The following is a 13,628-nucleotide window of genomic DNA, read 5'->3' as shown; positions in this document are numbered from 1 at the left end:
TTTTTTAATTGTTTTCCAATTATGCCGAAGCTGTTTCCATAACCTTAATAGGGAAAAGAGCAGAAACGTGGATGTCATAAGTTAGGTCTCCATCACGGCCACTTCTTTGAACCCCATCCAGAGTTCTCACTGAGAATTTAAATCTGACTGTGGGACGTGGGGCTGAAAGGTTCGACCCCGGGCTTCGTGGTCTCACTAAAAGAAGCGGCGTTCCCCGTGAGGCTGCAGCTCCCAGCGGGGGCTGCGTGCGCCGGGCGCCGCTCTGCTCGCCTCCGTGGGTGACCCCGGGGTGCTGTCTGCTTGCGGTTCCAGGCACGAATCTTGCGGTTAAAACTGGGTGAGGATGAAGTTTGGTAGATGTCACACTTTCTGGAGCTGTCCCCGCCACTCTCTCCCTCGCCCTCGTCTCCAGGGAAGGCTGGGCAGGGTCGAGCGAGGAGATGCGACCGCCACGTTTGCAGTTTTGCCCGGAGCCGGTGTCGACGGCAGCAGCCTGCGCCGTCTTTCTCATTAGCTGTACCCGCAGGACGGTGTCTCCGTATTAAGAGGCTTCCGCAGGAAATGTTACTAGAGCTACATTTTTATAACACAACGAATTAAAGCAACTCGATTTTACTCCACCTTAAAATCGCCACTATTTACTATTTAAAAAAAAAAGCGTCTAGAGCCACACACCGTTCAGTGCGGTAGCCAGTCACCACCTGTGGCTTTTGAAGTTCCTTCAAGTTAATTAAGATGTATTAATAAAATAATTTAAAAATAGAGTGACATTAAAATTCGCATCTTCCGTCACTCACCTTTCAGAGGCTCAGCAGCAGCCTGGGCCAGTGGCTGCTGTACGGGACATGGCTGCAGAAAGTCGGTATGACAGGGCAGTGTTCGGAGTGAACCATAAATCTGATCACCTTATTTTATCTGTGAATTCAAGGGCCTCTAATCTGATAATAGCCAAAAATAAAGTAACAACCAACATTCACGTAGTTCCTTAAAATTCACAAAGCTCTTTAACATGGAATCTCATTTCGTCTTTAAATCAGGTAGGTGAAGTAAATAGGGTTGGCGGCCTTGTCCTTATGTTCTATTTGGAGAGTGATTTGCCCATATTTCTAATTATTAATATTCTTACAAAATTTCACTTCTCCTAAATTATGGAAGTAATAACATTTATTGTAAACATGACTTATTGTCTGGATAATTGTATCGAAAGTCTGGGTTGAAATTTAGATAAAGAGAAGAATAATAAAATGCTGAGGCAAATAATACCCATCCGATTGTTCCCCTTTTAATGTTTCACTTTATTAAAAGTGTAAGCTGAATTCTTGGCTTGTAATAGAACAAAAACAAGATCCTCATGGAATAGAAAGGAATTGGAGTAAAGAAATAGATATATAATCAAAGGTATTCATAGAAACAGGTATAAGGTACTTAGAGTGATCTCTTGGAGTGATCATTTTGGTTGAAATCGAACCTGCCCTCCCCAGCTTACCCTTTTGGAATCGGCAGAGCTGGGCTCACAGTCATAATGCCTCGTCCGTCCTGCAGTTTCCCTGGGCAGCAAGGGGAGCCCATGTCCCTGAGAGGCACAGGAGAAAGGAGTGTGTTGGTTAAGACTTGGAGTAGAAATGATGGAATAAAAAGTAGGGTAGTGTTTTCTAGAAATGAAATCAGAAAATGAGTTAATCAGAAATAAGAAAGAAAAGAACCCTGAAGTTTGAAGACATATATAGATTTTATATGTGTATCTAAAATCCAAGCAGTCTTAATTTTTCCAAAGAGGAGAAAATGCCTCTGGATAAGTATTTTCAAAGTTCACATTCTAGGAAGTTTCTGTCCCTTTGTCCCCTCATCCAGGCTAACCACCTGTGCTCAGCTGCCACTCCATCACCAGGTGGTGGGGGGAAGGGGTGAGGGGAGTGAGATTTACCAGCTGTGAGGATACCAGCTCTGGGCAGTGGGAGGCAAACAGGCCAGAGAGCTGAGCTGCCCCCAGATCAGAAGCCCCCACTCTCAGCAGGTAGAGCTTAGTGGAATAAATCCTTATGAAAACAAATTCAAGCTCCCCTTTTAAAGCTTATCTGTTAGTCACTTTTCCCTCATCTGTGTGGCTCAGTTGGCTCAGTTTTGCAGACCAGCCGACCCAGACTCCTTTCATCTTATAGTCAGTCACCCTTATACAAAGTCACCATTCTGCGCATGGAGGCCCCAGCTCTGAAGCCGGCTCCTGATCTGCATTCAGCGAGAAGCACTCTCCTGTCTTGACCCTCAGCCTGGCCAGATGCCGTGCGCTCACATATTTTGGTCTACTTAGCATTTAAAGCACCAGGCACTACCCTGGCTGTTCTGATCTCACTGGAGTACAGTGGCCACCTTCTGTTGCTGTCATTTATGAGACGCGGGACTCTGCTAAGAGATTCCCTCGGTGCTGCCATCCCAGACTGCATTGTTGTAGGTGGGAGTAGGGAGTATGTGTCCATGTGTCTGGTGGAATGTCACAGAGTGGTCAGGAGATGTTAAGCAACATAACAGCGTCTCCTCTCCCATGTTCATAATGCCCATTATTGTATTAAAAGTTCCTAAAAGTACCTTAGGAACTTTTGTTCCTGTGGACTTGATCTTGGATTTGACCCCAGTATGCCTTTGCTTTGTGGAAGACCTAACGCCCTCTTCCTTGGCTCTGTGAATGCGATTGCTGCTCTGGCGGCATTGGGTGCTGAGCCTCTGGGTGTTCAGCCTTTCAGGAAGCATTCAAGTTCACTCTCTGGAATCCAGGGTTTCGGTCGCAGCACGACAAAGATTACGCAGAAGTCCCTGCTAGACCGAGGCCAGGTTTGTTTCCGTCACTGGGATGTGTTAACCCCGTAAGTTTAGACGTGCAGAATCCTTCCACAAAACTCCCTCGTGGCAGGCCGTCCCTCCCTATGTGTTTAGAACCCAGCTCCACTTTTTCAGGGGAATATGATCAGTACCTTCTCAGGCTGTGTTAAATTATAAGTAAGCTACTTTTACTACAGGCATATGTAAAACTTCTCAAATATTTCTCTTTTCTTTGCTTTAAAAATTGGAATTAAAACAAACATTTTAATATTCATTATGATACATTGATATATTAGTCTGTCACTTCTGCTTTTGTAAAATTATATAACTAAAACTTCACCTTGCTATATTAGAAGCATTTTAACCTCTTAAAAATACGCCATAACCCTGTTTTGGGTGTTTTGTAGTGGCCAGTGTGTAGAAGCAATCAATTGCTGACATGACCCGATGATTTATTAATGATGGTTAACCTCAGTCAATTCGTATTGGAAAAAGGTCTACAGTATCTTAATAATTGGTGTTAAATGCAGTAATGTAAGAGAGTGAAGTAAAGATGAAGAATACTGAGCATCATACAACCTGACACATTCATAGAACACGCCTCCCCAGCCATACGGAGAAATATGCCTGAGTGTGAGTGGGGGGATGGGGCGTAGAGCGCTTTATTACTGTCTCTGTACTCCCGATGATGTTAGGAAGACACTGTGCTGGGGGCAGTGAGGCTATTCCGCGTGCTCATGTAGGTTTAGTCATGTTTGAAGCCGTCAGAAACCGAATGCTATCAGATGACACCTAATGCCATACAAATTGGTTTCGAGCCCTAAGATTTGCATGCAGATATTTTTCTGAGCCAACACGTTAATAATGAAGAGATTTTTATAAATGATTGTTGCTTGGGTGACTTGTCCGTTTCATTCCTGAACATGGCGTAAGGACCTGAGAGGTTATCCTCATTTTTAAGAGAATCACCTCGTTCCCTTGTGTCAGGTCGGTGACCCCATTTCCAGTAGTCACCCTCTTGTTTCTTGCTCAGTAGAAAGATAATAAGGAACTGGAGTAAAAGGGGTAAAACCCAGGGAAATGTGTCCATGTCTATTTGACTTAATGGAATTAGCGTCTTTAATTGGGTGTTATGTTGCTTAATTGAGCAGTTGCGTCAGGCACTGTGATGCCTTTGATCCTTAACCGTGATGGGTGCTGATAGGCTGTCCCTAGGAAATTTGACAGTGGTTCCTCAGCTATTGATGAATCCTGGGGAAGTGGGGGTAGCAGTGGAGAAAACTGAGGTGAGGCTGGAAAGGCAGGCAGCAGCCGGGGGTGGCCTGCAGCTGACACTTCTCATTTACTGCAAAGTAGGGAAGACCTGAGTGATCCAGCCGCCTCCCTCAGCCTCCCCTTAGGCTCAGGGGCCACAGCGAGGTGTTCTGGGGCCTTCACTTGGTGTTCTTTTGATCTTGTGTGTACTTGCTTTTGAAAGCATAGAAAAATGGGCCCCTTGCTCTTCCTGTGTTAGGTAAATGACTTCAGATACCTCACCATTAGCATTTTAATGTCAGAGGGAAGCAGGAAGGCTGCAGGCAGCTCCCCTAGAAGCTGCACCTGGCTGTGTGTGTCTTGCCGAGACTGAGCGGAGCAGGTGGATAAGATGTCTGTGCCCTGTGTGGCTAAGAGGATAGGGCAGTTGGAAACGTGAATTCAAACGTGGAATGGAAAATTTACCAGGACGCCCAGAACAGATGCTGCAAGGCAGAGTTGCTCCAGGTGTACTGCCAGACGTGGTCCAGAGTCACATGAGGCTGTCACTTCAACTGCAGGCGTCAGAGCCCAGCCCCAGTTCTGCTAGAACCTGAACTCAGGTGGAGTCCAGGAATCCAGTTTGAGAACTCAAATCTGTTTGAGATAGAGTTCCAGCCACGCCGTGTTCTTAGAATCTCTCTCGATTTCCATGATTTCTAAACCACGTTACAAAACATCCACTTCTATAAATTGCCATTGATAGACATGATCTTTTCTTTTTTTGTGACCTTCCAAGTACATGAGCAACGTGGATTCGTGGTGTAAAGCCTGTGGCGAGGTGGACCTCCCCTCGGAGCTGCAGGACCTGGAGGACGCCATCCACCACCACCAGGGCGTCTACGAGCATGTCACCCTGGCGTATTCCGAGGTGAGTGGTCGGTGCTGCTTCCGTCGCTAAGCCACGTTACTATAATGTCATGGCCCAGAACTCGGGGAAAAAAATGGAAGTTTTAGCTAGCCTAGAACAAACTTATGATTTTGAGCTAAATTACAATTTCATTGTTACTTTTGAACCCGAGTGGCGGGTAAAAGCGGGTGACACAGGATGGCGGGCAGCGAGCCAACTCTTCACGGCCCTGTGACATTCGCCTGTACTCTGATCCGATAAATGGAATCAGTCTGTTTGCCTACGTCGGGAAGTGCATATTTGCGTGCCGTTCCGTCTAGTCAGACCCCACGGGATCTTCCTGAGTGAGACCGTCTAGGAAGAGGCAGCCTCGTGTCCTGCGTTGCAGAGCACACATCGATTCCTCGAGCATGTCAGCGTACGCGCTGCTTCAGGAATCTCTGTGTCATGTTTTCTTATTTGGGGGTAACTTATTTCTTTAAAATGTCCCTGTTTTATTTTCTGCCACCTTCTTCTGCGCCAGGCTTTGTCATAAGGACTTTATGTAATCACTGTTTGATGCTCACAACTCTGGGGCACGTACCGTTATTCACCCGCCGTTACACAAGAGGCGACAAGGGCTCAGTGCCGGGCTGGCCCGAGCCAGGTCAGGAGCTGCAGGAGGTGGGGTGGGGCGGTGGGGACCTGAGCCCAGGCGGGCCATGCCGCATCACGCGCCGGGCACAGGGATGCTGACAGCTGTAGCAGGGTCGAGGCGTGTCCCTCTCGTCCAGGTCTTAGAGTCCCGTCTGGGAGTGGGTAGGACTTCGGCGCGTGCCTTCTCCGTTCTCCTGGTCAGCGTCTGTAAGGATTATTACTGGGCGGCTGCAGTAAGAAACGTTTCCAGCCTCTTCGAGTTCTGGGCGCTGAGTAACCGTTTAGTAAATATTTAAATCCGAGCCTTCCTCGATTTGAACCACATCCGCTGGTGAAAGTTATGGGGAAGAAATTGGCCATTTGCTTTTTAGTCTGGCACTTCCTGCTTCACCCCACAGCGGTCACTCCCATGTCCTCGGACCCAGGTCTCCTGACCCCTCAGAGCCCAAAGGTGAATTGAGCAGTTGCGTCAGGCACTGTGATGCCGTCCCGCGGTGCGGCCACGGAAGCTGACACCTGCTTCTTTCTCTAGCCACCTTTTTCTTTCGAGCACTATTTCATGTCGTCCGTGGAATCGAAAAATAGTCATCTCTCATTATGCTTCTTAATTTTGCATCCAATGCTTATTTGGTAATTCGATTGTCTAGTTTATTAGGAACTATATAAGAGGTAACTTTTTTTATAGTAAAAATAAAAATTTAACAGGTCTGTAACTTTTTATTACACTGATTCACGAGGATTTCATGAGTTTCAGAAAAGCATTCGGCTCTTTCCCCTGCTCGTATACCTGCTGTGCGTTGTCTCATCTTGACCTGTGACACATGGTGAATGACCCTGTTGTCCATGGCGGCCTAAGGAGGCCTTCACTCCTCTTACTAAGATTTTCCAGGGAGCTGCTTTTCGATTGCGGACCGCTGTGGGAGTCAGTAGTTCGCACACAAAGGGGTCGGCGGGAGCTGCTGCAGTCTCTGCCTGCACAGCCTGAGCTGGCCGGTGCCACCCTCCGGCCCAGCCGGCCAGTTCAGTCTGCCTCTTGCCCTGGACACTTGTAGCAGAGTACAGAATTTTCTTTTGTTATCCCTATAGTCTGGAAAAATGGGGCATCTTGACAAGGAAACTTATGTTTACCTATGGCGCAGTTTCGTTTGATTTTCAGTTGGCACTAATAAGTTAATTTGACGGCAGTCGAAACGGCTTCCCAGATCGGGGTGTTAAACCACAGTTTTTAGCCTAAAACATGTTTGCAACTGAGCCGGAAACCAAAGGAGTCAGTACTTTGAACTGGATGAACAGCAAAGACTTTCAGTAGAACAAAGTGAATTGTTTTTGCCTTTTTAATTATTGAAATTTTTAAAGAGTTTCAGGCTACAGGACGGTGTTAGAACAGAGAGCTCCCACGTTCCGTCCACCCAGAGTGCCCGGTTTTTCGTATTTTACTACATTTGCTCCACCCTCTCCCTCCTTCCCTCCCTCCAGTCCTCACATCAGCACCAGTACAAGACCATCCTGCCCATCGCCTCCCATGCACCCACTGGCCTTGCTGATCCCGGCCCCGGGCGCTGTCCAGCAGCCGCATCACTGTGCCGGGCACATCTCGTCGGCCTCCTTCACAGTGGGACATTTTCATTCTGTAGGGTGACCCTCAGCCTTCCTGCCCACCCAGTTTTCCCCATGGGCTGACTGGAGTCGAATGTCACAGCAGGGGCACAGGATGCAGACTCCTCCCGCAGCTGGTGGTGTTAACCTTGACCGCGTGATGGGATTGGTGTCGGCAAGATTCCTCCAACATGAAATCACCATCGTGAAGTTTGTCTTCGATGAGTATTTTGTGGGGAGGTATGCCGATGTCGCACAATGTCTGTTCCTCAGCAGAATTCTTTCCACGGCCTTGGCATCCGCCGACGGTTCCTGCCCACATCAGCTGCCACTGTGATGGCTGTCTGATGATGGGCACTTACTTCTGTCATTCCTTCTATATTGATTAGGTGACCTTTTCTACCATAAGGAAGAGCTTTATTTTCCCCTTCATTCATGCATTCACTCATTCACTCATTCATTATTTCAGTATAAATTTACGAAATCTTATTAAATTCAATGGGTTATAATCCAAAACTCTATTTCAATCCCTAAGTTGTCCACATTTGGCCAGTGGGAGCCTGTGTGTGTGTGTGCGCATGCGTGTTTGTGTGTGCACGCGCGTGTGTGCGCGCGTATCTGCGCGCGTGTGCCCGTGTGTGCGCGCGTCTGTGTGTGCGTGTGTGCGTGCGTATGTGTGCGCGCGCGCGTGTGTGCGATATGTCCTCATTCGAGTATTACTTTCTAGCATAACAAGATGTTCCCAGGCTTCTCTAGTTCTTCCCCTGCCTCATCCCTGAGATGAGCCTTTTCACCAAGAAGTTCTGGTTCCTTGTGCTGCTGTGTGGTGTTTAAGAACCAAGATATGGGGGCTAAAGAGTGCTTGTTTGCTTGTGAGATGTCCACGCTTCTCAGCCCTCTGAGCAGACAGCGTCGGGATGTATGTCGATAGGCGTCCGTCCATCCCCAGCTACTACTACTGTGCCTGTCTGCGTCTGTCTCTGTTTTAATACCGCGTGTATTCGTACCAATATTTCCATTTCTAATCCGATATCTTGGGCTTCTTTCTAGCTTTTCCCACTCTGTTTGTAAATTCCTTCTCAAACAGCAAGGAAGCCGGTTCCCTTTATCCTCACGGTATTGACTGACTTGTGTACTTAGTATATTTGTTCAGACTTCTCAGTCTCCAGACCTTTCTGTCTGGCCTCTCTGCACCCCTCTCCCGCAACATTCATAGAAAGCCGGGCACCTCCACCCCTCCTCGCCTCAGACCCCGGCACCGTTTTCTCCATCCAGGAGGGGAGAGAGAAGAAAGACGGGACGGGAAGGACCGCTCCTGTTTTTGACTTGATCCCCTTCTTTCCTAAATCAGTGGCGTTCTGACTTGAGTGTGCCAGTTAAAGGTGCAGCTTCTCATGCTCGGCCCCAGAGGTAATGAATCCCCATTTTCAATGGGCTTCCCTTAGTGACCGATGCGATGTTTTACAGACCTCACTGAGAGCGGCTCCTTACCCTGTCCTAAAGGGCTGTGGGTCTTCTCTGGAGACTCATCCTACAGAAGTTCACTGAGCCCCTGCCATGGCTCCAGGGTCATTTAGGAGTAGGAATTTTATAAGCAAGGCTTGCTCTTCCTTTTTCTTTTCTTCCCTCCCTTCCCCCCACAATTTTTGTCTTTAAATCGTGTCTGTAGTTTCTAGTCCCTGATGGCGTAAGTTTGCAGTGAGAAACCTTTCCAGCACTTTTTTCCAAGACACAAACATCTGCTTTTCTGTGTTTTAATTAGACTTGCTGTTCCTGTTTGTGTTTCAGCAACAGGAGTATACCTGAGCCTCGTAAACATGCTCTTGCTTCAGCTTGCCAGGTGTGGGGCTCATGTTGTCTGACGTAGTTGATCGCAGGAGAGTGAGGCAATGTAAACATAAGCCCTAGTTTTAGAAACAGCATATAGAATGGTCATTTTTAACATTTTAAGGAAGCAGACTCATCGACTACTTTCTCAACCAACTAAATTCATACAAATGATTATCTCAGCATGCCCGCGCCATCCTAAACACCTAAACGCCAGGCACTTGAATTGCGAGTAAGACTGTGTGTGAGTGAGCGTCCACGCACCTGCTGGAGGTCTTGGTCGCCGCAGCCGTGGGCAGCAGTTCTCGGAGGAGAAAGGTGAAGCGCCGCGTTGGCTTTGGCCGCACTGATCCAGTGTGACCTCGGGGATTTCGCTTCTGCATCAGTTTCTCAATTTAGCTTACTGACCTCCTGGGCCCTTCCACAGGCCCTCGCGAAATGACCGGTTCGCTGCCTGCAAAGCTGGTCCAGCTCCTTTTTAAAGGCACTGGATAAATGGGTGATGGTGTGATTAGTGTCAGTTAGCATGTGAGAAAAACAAACCGCAAAAGGAGTCATCTCAACAGTAAACACTAAAACCACGTACGTGATGTGTGTGGAAGCTGGTCTGCCTTGCTACAGAGTAACTTCTATGAAGCAGTTGTTTCGAAGCTTTATTAAGTATTGCTGTGGATACACAGGACGCTGGAGTCAATGTTAGGCATAGCGTGAGACCCGACAGATGGTGCCCAGTCTCTCTCCCTCCCGCTAAACTCAGCTCGAGACCTTGCAAGGCCTTGATACATAGGAGCCAAAAAGGTCAAGCCCAAGTGGAAACTACAGAACATGTGTGTTCTCTGCACACATCTCACTTAAGTCACTGGGCTGCCCCAACAGGCTCCTGTTTCGGTCTTGTTTTGGTTTTTCCTTTCTGACAATCCCAGGTAGAGGTGTCGGAGAGGCAAGCATAGGTAGATCGATCTGGTTTTGAGTAAGAAACCTGATAACTGAAAGAAATAGGATGGACCTCTAGAGGCTGATTTCTAAGAACTCTGCCCAGAGAAAGAACAGTTGCAGAGGGCAGCCAAACTCTGGAGGCGGGGATGGTGTAGCCCTCTTAACGACAGGGGTAGCCCCCTTCCTCTGAGACCAGGTGTTCACCTGTCTGGAGGAGGAGTGGCAGTCGCGGCTGCAGAATGAGCTGGGTACTCATATGCTGACCCTCCTTCACTTTCCTGCTTTATAGGAACTTTGATTTGAGAACATAACACAAGAGCTGGAAAGGTCACTGGTGGCTGCCCAGGCTTAGCACGGAGGTGCTCCGCAGGCCACGGCGAGCCCAGCCCTGCAGAACTGATGACGTTGGTTTGGGTCAGTGCATAGAAGTTTTGAAGAAGGGCTGCCGTTTCTTTATGGTGGGCTGAGTGTAGTCACTTCTAACTATGCCTCGATTTTGTGTATCTGAATTATACTTAAAAGGTATTATTCAAGCACGTAAAGGACATATATATGTATTTTAGTAATTTGGGATGAACCTACTACTTTCAGACCTACACCACTACATTTGGACCTAGTCGACATATCATGGGTCATATTTGGTCTTTGGGTGGTGGTTTTTGCAATCGTCAGCACTAATCTCCAGCTATTATTCTCTTAGCTCAGAGCAACATTCTTACTTTGTGCAGCTGAAGAATATTCTTGCCAGAGACTCTTAGTGCTTATCCGAGTTAGTGGAGAACATAGAGATCAGGTACCAGAATGAGAATAGACCAGTCTCTGTGAGGATTGTTGGAACATTTTTAAGGTGGCATACAGGAATCCAAGTGACAGATCTCACCTGCAGTTGTCATTAAAAGTAAACATTCAAGAACCAGACCATTGTTAAAGATTTTAAACAGTTAATTTTTCTCTTAAATATTAGGAACAAGCCTACCTTTGTTATGGTAAACTTTTAAACTTTGATTTTTTTTTTCCTTTGGTTAGACTTGCATTTCTCTTAAGTCATTTAAGTATTCGAGCATCTGAGTTCATATGTTTATAAAATGTTAATCTTTGTAAAATGTAACTTCCATTGCCATTCAAGTCCCCAAGCATTTTATTTCAAGAACAAAGAGCAGAATAAAAAAATGACACAGTTCGATCTGTTCAAATATTACAGTGGAAATTCTGCTTTTTGATGATAAAGGTTGATTTACTGTTTTGCAGCTATTGTTCCTCTCTGGGACAGAGTTTGACTGCCTAAAAGCTACAAACATTTTTAGACAAAACATATAACTTAAGCAAATTCATTCACCTGGTCCTAAGAAATTCAAAGCTGCATCATATGCTTTTCAATCTCTTAATAATTTTCTTCTGGCTATTCTGTACCATTTAAAAAAATCTTTATTCCCAAACAATGGGACAGGAGTCTTCATAAAATTCTAGCATACTTACAAAGACAAAGATATTTTGCTAAAATTACTAAAATACATATATATGTCCTTTACGTGCTTGAATAATACCTTTTAAGTTGACAAATCTAAAAAAGCTAGACTGAAATAAAATAGGATTATTTCTGAAAAGTTCACTGGAGAAATGTGATATCTGAGCATGCCCTTTGGGATTGCATGCTGTCTGGTCTTAGTGGATGTGAGAGTCGTTTTCTTGCCCAGAATCTTTATGCTACTTCTGCTGCCACAGTCTATACCACGAAGTGACAGTACCGCCAGTGGCACCAACAAAGACACCTTAATTCCTGCCTTGGAGTTCCAGGAAGGCAAAGCTTTGCTTAATGAGTTGTCTTATGTTAAGGAATTTGTTCACAGCCATTCTCCCCCCTCCCCCATGAGCAAGCATGGTGTTCTAACCCAGTAATAATACCTGCTCTCCATCTCTGCTAAACAGTTACAAAGACATCCAAGGAATGACATAATCACTGTAATATTCTTGCTGAGATTATTTATTCCTTCTCAGTAGTAGAATATGAATGATGCTACATAAATGCCTTTGGAGACTTGGTGAGGGCTGAGGACCCATTTGTCATCTTGTATTGCTGTTTTAACATCCAAAACAATGACTTAAGATAAAAGTTTGCTTTCTGCCAGTGCTGGCATTCCAGGGCTGATGTGGTAGCTCTGGCAGTAAGAGGATTTTTGGATCCTTTCATCTTTTTGGTTGGCCTCTTTTAGCAGGTGGGCTGCCGTCCTCAAGGCTATCTCAAGGTCATTAATAACTGCTGAAGCACCAGCCATCTCCACCAAGTTCTTGGCATTAGGGAGGGGAAAGAGGCAAGGGGGAGTGAGCATGCTCAGCTTCCTAAACAGTTACTTTCCGGGAAGCCCCCTTCAGCATCTTTTACTTCTATATATTGGCCACTTCTATTTTAAGCAAAGCTGAGAAATAAGTTTGACAGCTGTGGTATTACTGTTCCTGAACGTAGGGGTTTGGCTATCAAGGAGGGGCTAGTGGACTATGAGGAGGCAGCTGTCGGTTTCTGCCACACCTTCTAATCTATATCTGACACATGTTCACCAAACCATATGCTCTGGTGTACATTTCCTGACTTCTGTACATTTTAAGGAGTAAGACGTAGATGAGATGTTTGTAAGGAATTCTTTCTAGGCTCTGTACACAATAAATGCGTGAGTCGGAGTACTGGTTCTCAGTCCTAAGAGATGCTGCACCCCCATTGCTTCACAAAATGTTTATGATGCCTGCTGCAATAAAACGGATGGATAATAATGTATCATGTGAAATTTACATATGTACATCTATATAAATTACATGTTTGCTACATAGAAATTAGAGACAAAAGGTGATTATGATAAAATGTGTTTCAATTCGTAAATGCCTAAGTTACATGGACACTAGGAGAGAAAAAATTAGATATTCAGATGCTGACCATATATGTGAAACCATCGTGAGTATGGCAGCTACAGATGCAGACCAGACGTGTGGTGGATTGGTGACTTGTACTGAGCATGGTATTATCATGCTGATATTGTGCAAAAGCAACTCCTGTAAAGTTCTAAGGAAAACCAAGCACTACATTGCTTTGGTAATTGGTAAATGGTAATTGCCTTCCCAGAAAAATCAGTGTATGTTATAAATAGGCAAGAAAAAGAAAAAAAAATAAACAATAACAACTGTATGTTTACATGTTAAATAGAGCCTTGCTGAGATAATTACAAAAAGCAGGACATTTATTTTAAGGTATTATCCTGCCTCTCTGAATCCATCACTGTGAGTCCCTCCCCCAGGTCACTCACTGGCTGCCCACTCAAGTTTCAGGAACTTCTGGGGCAACTCCCTGCTTTCGAAGACTTACATTCCCACTCTTTTTGTTTCCACATGTGCCTGACCCGGTCTCAGTGGTCCAGGTGGTCCTTTTTTTTACCTGTTTTGTTTGGTTACATCTGCCTGGCTTGTTTTCACTTAAGTTTTGCCATCTTGGTGTGGTGGATCAATTTTAATCTATGAAGGCTGATAGCCAGCCTTCATAAGGAACAGTCAGCACTTTCAACAAAGATCTTGAAAGCAGTTATTGGGAAAAAATGTTACATTCCAGCACGACTTAACGCAGCAAGAGGATTAAAGGAAGAGATTAGAAAATTCCACACTCTCTCGCTTGCAGCCAGATCTGGGTTGCTAGAGG

The 13,628-nt window shown here is 45.7% G+C and overlaps 1 protein-coding gene across 1 annotated transcript in view; it reads left to right on the top strand.

Annotated features, from left to right (window-relative positions):
* The window catches only part of LOC105294779 (triple functional domain protein-like), a 236,917-nt gene that overhangs the window by 131,070 nt on the left and 92,219 nt on the right, over window positions 1-13,628 (top strand). The window contains exons 8-9 of the mRNA XM_023532946.1: window positions 4,847-5,003; window positions 5,992-6,044. Coding sequence (XP_023388714.1) covers window positions 4,847-5,003; window positions 5,992-6,044 — 210 coding nt within the window. The remainder of the gene's footprint in view (window positions 1-4,846; window positions 5,004-5,991; window positions 6,045-13,628) is intronic.

Source organism: Pteropus vampyrus, unplaced genomic scaffold, assembly GCF_000151845.1.
Source record: "Pteropus vampyrus isolate Shadow unplaced genomic scaffold, Pvam_2.0 Scaffold94, whole genome shotgun sequence".
NCBI classification, from domain to species: domain Eukaryota; kingdom Metazoa; phylum Chordata; class Mammalia; order Chiroptera; family Pteropodidae; genus Pteropus; species Pteropus vampyrus.
The sequence above is the reverse complement of the archived record's forward strand: the minus strand, read 5'-3'. Positions and strand labels throughout refer to the sequence as shown.